Source organism: Ambystoma mexicanum, chromosome 4p, assembly GCF_040938575.1.
Source record: "Ambystoma mexicanum isolate Mex_15411 chromosome 4p, UKY_AmexF1_1, whole genome shotgun sequence".
Taxonomy (NCBI): Eukaryota; Metazoa; Chordata; class Amphibia; order Caudata; family Ambystomatidae; genus Ambystoma; species Ambystoma mexicanum.
In genome coordinates, this window is record NC_090927.1 from 29,516,063 (window position 1) to 29,530,128 (window position 14,066).

General features: G+C 44.6%; 1 protein-coding gene across 1 annotated transcript in view; it reads left to right on the forward strand.

Moving 5' to 3' along the window:
* The window catches only part of LOC138452928 (NACHT, LRR and PYD domains-containing protein 12-like), a 716,497-nt gene that overhangs the window by 493,494 nt on the left and 208,937 nt on the right, over window positions 1-14,066 (forward strand). The window contains exon 8 of the mRNA XM_069605289.1: window positions 11,548-11,718. Within this exon, the coding sequence (XP_069461390.1) occupies window positions 11,548-11,718 (171 nt within the window). The remainder of the gene's footprint in view (window positions 1-11,547; window positions 11,719-14,066) is intronic.

Sequence of the window (14,066 nt, forward strand, 5' to 3'; positions counted from 1 at the left end):
AACCTGGAGAAATGGAATGGTGGTTGCGCGACCTGTAGAGGATAGGCAGTCCGGTCCAACAACAGTGGCGATACCGCCTTATGTAGCCTACAGCAGAGCCGTGCAGGTGAATATGTGGAGAGTGCAAGAGACGGTGGTGGTGGCGGCATGACCTGTCTTGTGTGGATCGTGGGGTCTGACTACTAAGCCGAGACTGCAAGCAATAATTGGTCATGGAGAGAAACAGGTTGCAGAAAAAGGCAGTCGTTGAAGTAGAGAAAGAGAAACTGCAACCCCCTGGCAAAATTGGTGAGGAGTTCCCCAGGAGAAGGTAATGGTAGTATAAGTCAGTGAGGGGGGCCGGGAAGAAGCGAGATTATAAACCGTAGAGAAGCCAATGGAATAGTGAATCATTTTGTAAGACAATTTGCTGGGCAGTTCCACAAGAGTGTGGTTCTGGAGAGTCAAGAGGGATCCAGGGAGAATCTTCGTCATCCCAGTGCGGGCAGAATAAATAATATAAAGAAAGTGGAGACCGTGAAAACCTTTGTAAAGGAATTACGAGTATTACTGAGAACTGTAAGAGAAAATCGGTGACAGCTAGGAGGGAGTCATTCTGCTAGACCCACGAGGATCCTGTAGAGCTGTTTTGTTTGCTTTTCAGAAGCCCAGAATTTGTATGGATGTTTTTTTGAGCAACCTAAGAATCTTTGGGACACTTTAGATCCAGGAGAAGGGAGTCATTCTCCTGGAAAGGGAGTAATTTTGTATTTGTATTTGTATTTATTTTATTTATAAAGCGCAGCCAGGCCCAGGGGCATACGGGCGCATAAGTTAGATCTGGTTACAGTTGCAATAGAAAGCAGTCAATAAGGGTTACGTTACATTGCAGTTACAGGTGGGTACAAACAAGGTGGGTACAAACTTAGTCATGCAAATGCATATATACATAGTCTAGTATAAGTACATTAATTACAAAAGTGTGCCAGTGACAGTCGATCATGCTGGGATCAGGGGGTTAGGGTGTCATAGAGTCCATGTTGTGAAGCCAACACTTCGTGTTATGTTTAAATAGGTTAAATGAAGGTTCTGCCCGCAAAAGCGCAGGAATTGTGTTCCATAATTTAGAGGCTTGTACAGGGAAGCTAGCACCACCCGAGTTATGAAGTTTAAATCTCGGTATGGACATAGTGTTATCTTGTGCTGCTCTAAGTGGTCTTGAAGAAGTGTGAGGTGTAAGTTGGTTGGTGAGGTAGGCTGGTGCAAGGTTGGCCCTGGCTTTATGTGTAAGGGCCAGAGTTTTAAGGGATATTCTGTACTTGACTGGAAGCCAACGTAGTTTGCGTCTGGTCTCCGAGATGTGCATCTTTTTGGGGATGTTGAGGGCAGCCCTGATGGCATTATTTTGAATTACTTGCAGTTTGTTGATGTTTTTGTGGCTAGTGCCTAAGTAAAGGGCATTACAATAGTCTATCTTGGACAGGACTAATGCTCTAGCAAGAGTAATGCAATTGGGTGAGGAGATGAACGGCCTACATGCAGTGATCAGCTTGCAGGTGTAAGCGGCTGATGATGCTACTGCATTAGTTTGTTTGGAGAAGGATAAGGTGGCATCGATGTAAACCCCAAGGGTTTTGGTGTTATTTGACACGGGGATGAGATTGCCATCTATGGTGAAGGATTTAAATGCGGTATTGAGATTTTTGAGTTTGGCGTGAGTGCCAAGGATGATCAACTCGGTTTTTTCGTCATTGAGACAGAGTCCATGATGTGCCATCCATGCTTGAATTACTGAGTAGATTTCATTAAGGGTTTTGCTGTCTGTTTCATAGTTCCCGGAGATAGGAATGAGTATCTGGGTGTCGTCCGCGTAATTGGTATACGTGACACCCAGATAGTCAAGGATATCAAAGAGGGGCTTTGTGAATATATTATAGAGTGTCGGGGACACGCAGGAGCCTTGCGGGACTCCACAGGGTACTGGTGAAGGTTCAGCAGAATCAGTGGGAGAGAAGACCCTCATGGTTCTGTTCGCCAAGAAGGAATTGATCCAGGCTGTGGTTGCGTCTGAGAAGTGTGCTGCAGTTTTCAAGTGGTGACAGAGTGTTTGATGGTTGACCAGGTCAAAAGCTGCTGACAGATCAAGCAATAAGAGGAGTGCAAGTTTACCATTGTCTTTCAGGTTTTGGATCTGGGTAGTGAGATCTATTAATGCAGTTTCCGTACCGTGTCTCGGTCGGAAACCTGACTGCCTAAGTCCTAGGAGATTGTTTGATTCTAAGTAGGCCTGTATTTGTAAATAGGCTGCTCTATCCAGTATTTTTAATAAGAAAGGTACAGTTGTTATCGGTCTATAGTTAGACGGGTTGGCTGGATCAAGAGTAGGTTTCTTAAGGAGTGGGATGACCCACGCTTCTTTTAGGTTATCAGGCACTACTCCAGTTTGGAAGGAGGCATTGATGAGGTTGGTTATGAATGGTGCCAGGTCGTGCGCAGCAGCTTTGATGATCGGGGCAGGGCAGGCATCACCTTGGCAATTTGAAGGTTTAAGTTTCCTGATGATGTTTTCTACTTCCCAGATTGAGAGGGGTGAGAAGCTGAAAGGTTTACAAGTTGACTTAAAGGTAGGTGATTTGTTAGGTAATTGTTTGTAGTCCGGGTCAGCAAGTAGCAGGGATTTTTTTGCGTTGATTTTAGATTGTAGGCGATCTATTTTATCTAATAAGGCCTTCTGAATATTACTACACCATAGTGCATCTGTAACACATTTGTCTATGGGGGCAATGGGGGATTCTAGTTCTTTCAAAATCTTAAAGAGTTCCTTTGTGTTGGATTCCGCTTGTGTAATCCTTTTGTTATATGTGTCCTTTTTAGCAATAAAGATGGCTTCTTTGTAACTAGAGGAGGCTAGGGTTAGCTCAGTCTTATTGGATGCTGTGGGATGTTTTTTCCAATGTGACTCTGCGGTTCTGTTAGCTTTGCGTAATTCTCTTAGCTGCGGCGTGAACCAAGTGTTAAGGTGACGCTGTGGTGTGGGTTTCCGCAATTTTAGGGGGGCAATGGTGTTCAGTGCTTTAAGTATAGCCTGGTTGTAGATATCCACTGAGACTGTGGGGTCAGCCTCTGAGTCGATATTGTTCAGGATGGGGAGTAGTATGGGTAAGAGTTTGTCAGGTGTAATATCTTTCTTATTTCTCGTGCTGGTAACTGGGGCGATGATAGGCGCCAGGTGAGGTGCATTGGCTTTGATAGAGAAGGTTATTATGTGATGATCCGACCAAATGCATGGGTCATTGGATAGAAGGTCAATAGAGCAATTGAGGTGAGTGAGCCAGTCCAGTGTTCTGCCTTTGATATGAGTGGGCTCGTGAATAATGTGCGTGTGACCCAAATCCGATAAGGTGTTAGCTAGGTCATGGGCGTTAGTGTTCTTAGGGTCGTTAAAACCAAGATTAAAGTCCCCAAGTAAGATCGTTTGAGAACTGGGTTTGGTATCTGTGGTTATGAGTGATGCAATGTCCTCTATAAAGGAGGAGATGGGACCTGGTGGTCGGTAAATAAGGTGCAAAGATGCCGTGTGGTTAGGTGATAGAGGAAGCTTAATAGACAAGGATTCAGCAGAGGGGATTTGAGCGTCCTGGATGACTTTGATGTCGAATGTATTTCTGAATATGATGGCGAGTCCACCTCCCTTCGTTTGAGTGGTGTTTCTGTCGCATCTAATAATAGCATAATCATTAGGTATAGCAAGGGCCAGGGATGGACCGGAGGCAGCATTAAGCCAAGTTTCCGTGACTGCGAGGAGATCGAGCTTTTCGTGAGATATAAGGTCAGCGATGTCGAGAGCATGGGCAGGAAGAGACCTAGCATTCACCAGAGCTGCTTTAATGAGTTTGTCTTTTTGGGAAGATTTTTCAGGTGGTACAGGTAGGTCGTGCAAATGGGTATGGGCTAACTTGACTGAGTCAGTGGTCGAATTGGCAGGGTTGTGGTCAGTATGCAAATGTTTCATGCTGCGGGCTCTTAATCTAAAGTTTCTGGTTAAAATGCTAGGGTGGTGGGAGCATGGAAAGGTAGGTGGGCTAGTTCTAGAATTCAATCTAGTGTTTCTAATGGCCGTAGTACAAGGTTGGTTAGGTGTTGGTCTGGTAGCAAAGTGGCGTATCCAGAGAGCTGGATCATCCAAATACGGGTTAGCAGGTGTCATGGTGATAGGCCACGAGGTGAGGGTGGTGGTTAACATGAGTGTGCAGGTGTAAGTGTCTTGACTAGGAAATGGATTAGGTTGACTAGTCCAACGTCTAGTGTAGATATACAGTAGGTGGATGAGAGTAGATAGGCACCAATACATGATGTGGGCAGTGTTGCTAGTAAGCAGGGGTTGCAAATGTGGTCTATTGGCGACCATAAGGCACAACACAAATCAATCAAATGTGGTCTGTAGGCGACCATAAGGCACAACACAAATCAATCAAATGTGGTCTGTAGGCGACCATAAGGGACAACACAAATCAATCAAATGTGGTCTTGTAGGCGACCATAAAGCACAACACAAATCAATCAAATGTGGTCTTGTAGGCGACCATAAAGCACAACACAAATCAATCAAATGTAGTCTGTAGGCGACCATAAGGGACAACACTAATCAATCAAATGTAGATTGTAGGCGACCATAAGGCACAACACAAATCAATCAAATGTGGTCTGTAGGCGACCATAAGGCACAACACAAATCAATCAAATGTAGATTGTAGGCGACCATAAGGCACAACACAAATCAATCAAATGTGGTCTGTAGGCGACCATAAGGCACAACACAAATCAATCAAATGTAGATTGTAGGCGACCATAAGGCACAACACAAATCAATCAAATGTGGTCTATTGGCGACCATAAGGCACAACACAAATCAATCAAATGTGGTCTGTAGGCGACCATAAGGCACAACACAAATCAATCAAATGTGGTCTGTAGGCGACCATAAGGCACAACACAAATCAATCAAATGTGGTCTGTAGGCGACCATAAGGCACAACACAAATCAATCAAATGTAGATTGTAGGCGACCATAAGGCACAACACAAATCAATCAAATGTGGTCTATTGGCGACCATAAGGCACAACACAAATCAATCAAATGTGGTCTGTAGGCGACCATAAGGCACAACACAAATCAATCAAATGTGGTCTGTAGGCGACCATAAGGGACAACACAAATCAATCAAATGTGGTCTTGTAGGCGACCATAAAGCACAACACAAATCAATCAAATGTGGTCTTGTAGGCGACCATAAAGCACAACACAAATCAATCAAATGTAGTCTGTAGGCGACCATAAGGGACAACACTAATCAATCAAATGTAGATTGTAGGCGACCATAAGGCACAACACAAATCAATCAAATGTGGTCTGTAGGCGACCATAAGGCACAACACTAATCAATCAAATGTAGATTGTAGGCGACCATAAGGCACAACACAAATCAATCAAATGTGGTCTGTAGGCGACCATAAGGCACAACACAAATCAATCAAATGTAGATTGTAGGCGACCATAAGGCACAACACAAATCAATCAAATGTGGTCTATTGGCGACCATAAGGCACAACACAAATCAATCAAATGTGGTCTGTAGGCGACCATAAGGCACAACACAAATCAATCATATGTGGTCTGTAGGCGACCATAAGGCACAACACAAATCAATCAAATGTGGTCTGTAGGCGACCATAAGGCACAACACAAATCAATCAAATGTGGTCTGTAGGCGACCATAAGGGACAACACAAATCAATCAAATGTGGTCTTGTAGGCGACCATAAAGCACAACACAAATCAATCAAATGTAGTCTGTAGGCGACCATAAGGCACAACACTAATCAATCAAATGTAGATTGTAGGCGACCATAAGGCACAACACAAATCAATCAAATGTGGTCTATTGGCGACCATAGGCACAACACAAATCAATCAAATGTGGTCTGTAGGCGACCATAAGGGACAACACAAATCAATCAAATGTGGTCTGTAGGCGACCATAAGGGACAACACAAATCAATCAAATGTGGTCTTGTAGGCGACCATAAAGCACAACACAAATCAATCAAATGTGGTCTTGTAGGCGACCATAAAGCACAACACAAATCAATCAAATGTAGTCTGTAGGCGACCATAAGGGACAACACTAATCAATCAAATGTAGATTGTAGGCGACCATAAGGCACAACACAAATCAATCAAATGTGGTCTGTAGGCGACCATAAGGCACAACACAAATCAATCAAATGTGGTCTATTGGCGACCATAGGCACAACACAAATCAATCAAATGTGGTCTTGTAGGCGACCATAAAGCACAACACAAATCAATCAAATGTGGTCTTGTAGGCGACCATAAAGCACAACACAAATCAATCAAATGTAGTCTGTAGGCGACCATAAGGGACAACACTAATCAATCAAATGTAGATTGTAGGCGACCATAAGGCACAACACAAATCAATCAAATGTGGTCTGTAGGCGACCATAAGGCACAACACAAATCAATCAAATGTGGTCTGTAGGCGACCATAAGGCACAACACAAATCAATCAAATGTGGTCTGTAGGCGACCATAAGGGACAACACAAATCAATCAAATGTGGTCTTGTAGGCGACCATAGGCACAACACAAATCAATCAAATGTGGTCTTGTAGGCGACCATAGGCACAACACAAATCAATCAAATGTGGTCTATTGGCGACCATAAGGCACAACACAAATCAATCAAATGTGGTCTATTGGCGACCATAGGCACAACACAAATCAATCAAATGTAGTCTGTAGGCGACCATAAGGGACAACACTAATCAATCAAATGTAGATTGTAGGCGACCATAAGGCACAACACAAATCAATCAAATGTGGTCTGTAGGCGACCATAAGGCACAACACAAATCAATCAAATGTGGTCTGTAGGCGACCATAAGGCACAACACAAATCAATCAAATGTGGTCTGTAGGCGACCATAAGGGACAACACAAATCAATCAAATGTGGTCTTGTAGGCGACCATAGGCACAACACAAATCAATCAAATGTGGTCTTGTAGGCGACCATAGGCACAACACAAATCAATCAAATGTGGTCTATTGGCGACCATAAGGCACAACACAAATCAATCAAATGTGGTCTATTGGCGACCATAGGCACAACACAAATCAATCAAATGTGGTCTTGTAGGCGACCATAAGGCACAACACAAATCAATCAAATGTGGTCTTGTAGGCGACCATAAGGCACAACACAAATCAATCAAATGTGGTCTATTGGCGACCATAAGGCACAACACAAATCAATCAAATGTGGTCTATTGGCGACCATAGGCACAACACAAATCAATCAAATGTGGTCTATTGGCGACCATAGGCACAACACAAATCAATCAAATGTGGTCTATTGGCGACCATAAGGCACAACACTAAACAATCGAGTGTAGTTTGTAGGCGACCATAGGGCACAACACCTGATGCAGTGTGGCAGCATCTAAGTACAGAATAGTACGTAAGCTGAAGAGGAGTTAGGCATCGCCTGGGTTCGGGTAGGACACTTAAGCTAATAGTGCAGGAGGGCAGCAACTGAGATCCGAGTCGTGCCTAAAGCTGCAAAGCTAAAGTGTATTCTAACGGTAGTAAGCCTAGAGTCTAATGACTATAGATATAGGGTCTAATGGCATCACTGGCTGATCCATGTGGTGTGACAATAGTTGATTGTTAATTCTTAGCAACAATATAATACAGCATACTATGTAGACATCACATTGATCAAGTGTGGGTAGGTCACGCTCCTTTAGCAAATACACTTCGGCATGTAGGTTTTGTCTGATTTAAGAGCAGTGAGTACATTCACACAATGTCATCACACTAGAGTTGTGCATATGCATACAAGTCATGTGTCTATCAGGTAAAGTTTAGCATTATGAGCAAATGGAATGTTCATGAGAGTATGCGGCGTAATATTTCTTTTCAAGTATGCGCTTTACACAAATAGACTTGCGCTTAAAAGCGATCGGCAGTAACGTGGGAGGGTATAGCAATGCTAGCTTTTGTAGGCCGTGCAGTTCCTAGCAAGCAGCCTACCGGCGGTAGGGAGCGACGCGCAGAGTTAGTGCTGTGTCGATCATTGGTACGTGTGGGAGGTGCGATAGTAGTATATGGCATCCAGGCAGTGTAGGAGGTAGTTTTAGCAGGTCTGCCACCTGGCGTAATCAGGTCGCCTAGTCCTGGCGTCCCGGGGCGAACAGGGGTAGAACAGGGCCTTTTTCCTTGGGCCTTCTTCCTGGTACCGGCTTCCGCCCTTCCTGGGAAGGTAGTCCTTCTCCTGCGTTACAGCAGGAGCCGACTTTTACATGATTTATTGTAGTAAGAGGGATCGAGTAGGAGCCTTTTGACTGGGACGGTGGCTTTTGATTTGGACTTACATGGACTTCCTGACGAGCACCCGAGTTTCTTTAGTTTAGGTAGGGAAACTCCATCAGAGTTAAGGACAGATAGGTTTGTTTTTATGTTAAATAAAAGTCTATAGCAACCATTATGGCACCACGTGGCCAGCCACGTCATTCCTTGTTGCCACAATAGACATTGGACTGCAGCATAGTCTGCGTTTGGGTCTCTGATCAACCTCTGCACTCGCTTCAGTGAAACTCTTTTTCATCGAATCTTGGTGTGGATTTCCTGCAGTGGGAGCACTCGTTGGCATCAGCCAAATGAATGCTTCTGCTACAGCTTCCCTACAACAGTTCTAGTCCATATCCTGGAACTGGACACTGTCTTTCTTTAGTTGCTTTCTATGAACAGACTCTAAACCTACATTACACATCTCTCTGTCTCTCTCTGCAAGAGTTGTATTGTCGGGTTCAAGTTTGCTAGAGCCATGTAGCCCCAATGCTGGTTCAGCACAAACCGAGAGCACATACAGATGCATTGAAAGGGGGGGATGCTGTGTTTATTTCTAGCTATGGAAAAAAGGAAATAGTTAAATGTATTTTCAGAAGGGGTCTGATTCAAGGACACTGCATCGCCCTGAATAAATGGGAGCAAGAACTACAAAACAACCGAGCAGACGTAGCCTGCACGCCAGAGGACTTAATGCAAAATCCTGACAAGATTAAGAGAAAAATAGCTCAAGAGGACTGGATCCAAACCTGTGAGGCAACAAATAAGCTCACGGTACCTCTGAACTATTGTATAAAGTTCCCTGACAAAAGACTACAGAAAACATTCATGAAAATGAGATTTAACTTAATGCCAACTCAAGAAATCAAAGCCATTCAGACAAAATCATTATCCAAAACATGCAGATTATGGCCAGAGACACAAGAGGTGGAAACTGTAAGACACTTATTTCTGAACTGCGTAAAAACAGCATATCTGCGAGAAGCGTTTCTGCTACCTTTAATGTACGATGTGACACTTCAAGAGGAAGGCACATGGTGGTGTCGCCTGGTCGCAGGTGAAAAGACTAAATGGTCTACTGCGGCGGTAAAGATGCTGGAGGCTGCACTTAAACTAGCAACAGAAAGTGATAGTTTACTCAGTATTAATTAACAAAGCTCTACCATTCTGTCTGGCTTTTCTTTATGGTTTATTGTGTCTTCCTCATTTCTATTCTATTTTTCCCCGTGCAACATTTTTCTTTTTCACTTGTGAGATGTGAGACGTGATTTCTTGTAAAAATCAAATTTTGTTTTGATTATAGACAAGTAAATAAAATAAAAAAATGTACAAAAAAAATGTATTTTTGTAAAGTGACTTTTTAAATTGTTATGGTGTTTATTTCTACTTTCTAATTATAATTACTTATATTTAAGTCATTAAGCTTGTCTTGCTGAGATGAGCACATTATCAAAACCTAGATTGAGCATATTAGCAATGTTCTGATACAAAGTTATCATTCCAGGATAGACAGCGTTATGAGAAAGGGTAAGGGGACACACAAACCAATGAGGATTCCTGGCTGCTTTGCATAAAATCACAGTGAATTGTTTGGAACATAAGAAATATGTCTGTGATAAAAGGGTTGTTTGCTTGCATCGCTAAGTACATAATGTACACTGGGCTTGGTGCTCATTCACCTTCCCAGGACGTACAAGCAAGTACGTGTCCATCTGCGGCATCACGTAAGGGTTCAGCGACAGTCGAGACATAGGAGACCCCTGAAGTGCTCCACATAAGACGCATCTGAAGCATCGCATTCTGAAAACTATCGAAACAAATTTAGGGACTTGTCTGACACTCCAGAAGCCCACTGAAGATTGTGCAATTGCGTGAAGACTTTTATTGTGGAGAGGCTGTCGCAGAGCTCCTTCGATTGTCGGATGCAATCATGTGGTATGAACGTCTGCATTCTCTTGTTCTGTTATTGACCTCTATGACTCTTGCTTGACTGTCGAGACGGCCTGTCTGTTGGAAGATGTCTCGGCGGATTCTTCTTGTTAACTTAAATGGTGGGTTGCCTGGATTTAAGCTCTGCTGTTTCTAGGTGGCTGGATCTTTTTCACTGGGATTGTAAGGAGCTGCTGCACCAGTTCTTGTTTGTAGTGTGGATTTGCTCTTTTAGGGTGCTGGCATGCCCAACCTAGGGTTCGTGTGGCAGTAGAGTCATGAGAATTCCAATCGGGGAGAGGTGGACTCTGGAGCAAAGCTGTAGCTGATGGGCCAGGCCGAAGGCTGGCATCGCTGCTCCCCCAGGTAACTGGAGGAGCGGCGATGATAGCTGGCATCATTCCACTTGGCAGGGTGGTTTTATTTGTTATTACTTGTGTCAATTGTTCTACAATTTTTACAAGTCACTCTCATCAAATCAATTTTAAAAGAATGTGCAACATCTCATACTTTAACCTCCCACAATAATGAGCGAAAAAAGAGAAAAAAAAGGTCTGTAGAGATTGGACTTCATGAACGTTTTCCTTGCTATCCTCCGTCCTCCCTTTCACTCAGCTTCTCTGGTTCATTGTTTGTATATCACTTTCACTTCATTTCTAAAGCGCACTATTTTGGATAAACTGCGCTACTGCAATCACGAAAGAGGTTCTTTCTCCACTTATTAGACAAGTCCACCAGTCGTCTTCTTTGTAGACTGGCAAGTCTAAGAGGTGGTGACCCAAGTATGTAGTCCTAGCTTTAAGTCCTGCACAGGGTGATAACAAGTGTCTTGCATTGTCACAGAATCAGCACTGATTTGAGGCCGACCTTCCTCTTATTGCCCTAATTTCATTGGTTGAGAGTTAATTCAAGCGTATCCTTAAAAAAGTATTTGTGTACATGCCCGTTTGTGTGTTAGTGTATGGCAAGTGTGAGAGAGAATGTAAGGCAGGTGTGTGGTGTGGCATGTGGAGAGTGTTTAAAGATGATGCTCCAGGGTTATGGTAAAGTATAGAGAGGGTGTGTCTTTCTTGTGTTTACTGTGTGTTTACAGTGTAATAGAGTGTACACATAGAGGGAGCATATGAAGGGTGTGTGTGATCGCCTACCCAGAGTGTGTGGACACTTGTCTGTAAGCAGGCACTCATTGTTCCATGTTTTCCACAGGCTGAAGAATTGCCAGCTCACAGCTCAGACCTGCACTAGCCTTTCTTCTGCTCTCATTGTAAATTGGACACTGGTGGAGCTGGACCTGAGCGACAACACGCTGGGGGATTCTGGAATGGCTCGGCTCTGTGACTGCTTGAAGCCCGCAGAGTGTAACCTGCAAACACTCCGGTAAGCACATCTGGAACATGCTTCCTCAGCCTCTCAGAATCACTGGGGGTGGCGGTGTGGGGGGCTTCATCTCAAGGATATCGAGCTGGATCCTGTGGTGTCACCGTATATCGTCTTTCTGCTTTCCAGAGAGTGAGCCTGCACAGAAGAGATGGGCCTGTCGGGTACATAGGATCGGCCTGACCTCTGTCCCCAGTAATAAATCACCAGTCTTAGAAATCATTCATAACTGCAATATCAAACTTGTGAAACTTCGGTTATTATGTACGCACTCTTTTATTATTTTTATTTTGTTTTTCTTACAACGTTCAGTGCATATTGTAAGGGTGGTGAAGAAGGACGCTGACACAAAGGTGGTATGGTTTTGGTTATAGACTTTTATTTGGTGCACTTCCAACGATCTCTGCTTCAATGCCAGCAAAACTGAGATCCTTCCCATTGGGACCCCTGCTCCCTCCTCCTTCCCTTCTCTCTGGCCTCTACCTTGGGCTCTCCCCTTGCTCCTTCGTCTGAAGCCATAAACCTTGGCGTCATCTTTCACTTCTCTCTCCTTCCTCCCTCTCACTCAGGACATTGCTAAGAAGTCCCACTTTCAACTCTTCCTTCTCAAAGGAATCCTCCCTTTTCTCACTTTCCCACAAAAGCTCAATGTTACCCGAGTCTAGTTCTCTCTAGGCTTGACTATTTCAACAGCCTCCTCCTCAATCTACCTTCTTCCACTCTGCGACCCCCTCCAGCTAATCCAGAATAGAGCAGCGACACTTATCCTTGGCCTTAAGCCCAGGGACCACATCTCTCCTGCCCTAAAATGTCTCCACTGGCTCCTGGTTGCTGCACTGATCAAATTCAAATCCCTCTGCATCATCCACAACGCTGTCTGCAGCCAGGGACCACACTATCTTCAACTCTCTCTTACAAAATGCTTTCCTTCTAGACCTCTACGTTCCTCCAGGACCAACTCCCTGTGTGTAAAGCGTTTAGCCAAACAAAGAGCAGGAGGCTGTTCGCTTTCCTCAGCTGGATCCCCCTATGTAACAGCCTCCCCCTCCCTCTGCGTCTTCAGGAGGACCTTCTTAAGTTCCGAAAGCACCTTAAGACTTACCTCTTTTCCTCCTCCTTCCCTTCTTCCCTCCTCTGCTAATCTCACAGTTGCTGTGATTGGCGTCTTGGACCCTTATGCATCCTTGGGGCCCCTGACCACTCACACCCAAACTCCCCAGCTTCTGTCTACCTTCAGCACTAACCTTGGCACACGCTTTGCACTGGAGACTCGCACTTTCCACCCAACGCGGCTCCTGGCCACATAGCACTTACCATACCTTGCACTTCATCTGCGGCTCACCCGTGAGCACAGACACCCCAGCACCTACCCCACTGCCCTCTTCCTTCCTGCACTTGCACGTTATGAATACTCACAAGGAACTGTAGGTTCGGCCGCCCCTTCCCCCTCTGTATTTTTTGTATATTTAATTTGTACTTCAATCCCATGTTCCATCCCTGTTGCCCTGTGGGTGCTTTGAAACTGAATTTTTTTACTGTATGAGCGTCTAACAAGCAAACAATAAACAATAAGAAAATTCCATCACTATCCCTATTTCTGAGAGGGTTTCCCTGCCTCAAAACTAACACAGGGTTCACCAGACTGTCCGTCAAATCAAATACCACTGCCTGTGTCATAACTGTGAGAAACCAGAGGGTATCTCGCCCACTAGTCCCGGGGACTTGTCATCCAGGTGGCCAGGGCACGGCCATCACCTTTGGATCCAGTCCCTGGGGGTGGACCAGTGTGAGAGGATCACCTGGGTGAAGGGTCCTCTGAGAGAGGGGTTATGACACCCAATGGTGAGACGCGGTATCTCCCCCCCTTCAATGCCTATACCCTATACTACTATGTAGGTCATTCTGAGATACCAACCCCCCCTCCTGCATGAATACTGACACACAGAAACCCTGGTCTGAGTGAAGAAAGACGGACAATCAAGTATTACACCGACTTGTTCCGCTACAATGGTCAGCGAGAGGCAGGCAATTGACTGCAATTGCTTACACCTGATTCCCATTGATCTTCCCCACACAGATAAAAGGTGGAGCACGGGAGCACATTCAGAGCGAGGCAAAGCACACAAAGGAACAGTTCTCCTGTGGCAGCAGCTAAGAAGGTGGAACAGGACAGCAGACTGAGGGGCAGAATCAAGGAGGGGCAAACCCTTGAACTTTTCAGTGAATGGTCATTGCATTCCAAGGTCCTTGAAAGCAAAATATGTGAGCCTGATAAGAGAAGCTGCTGAATCCTGCATTGTGTGTACGAGAGCGGCTGCCATGGTATTGTCCTTGGCTACAAGATCAAA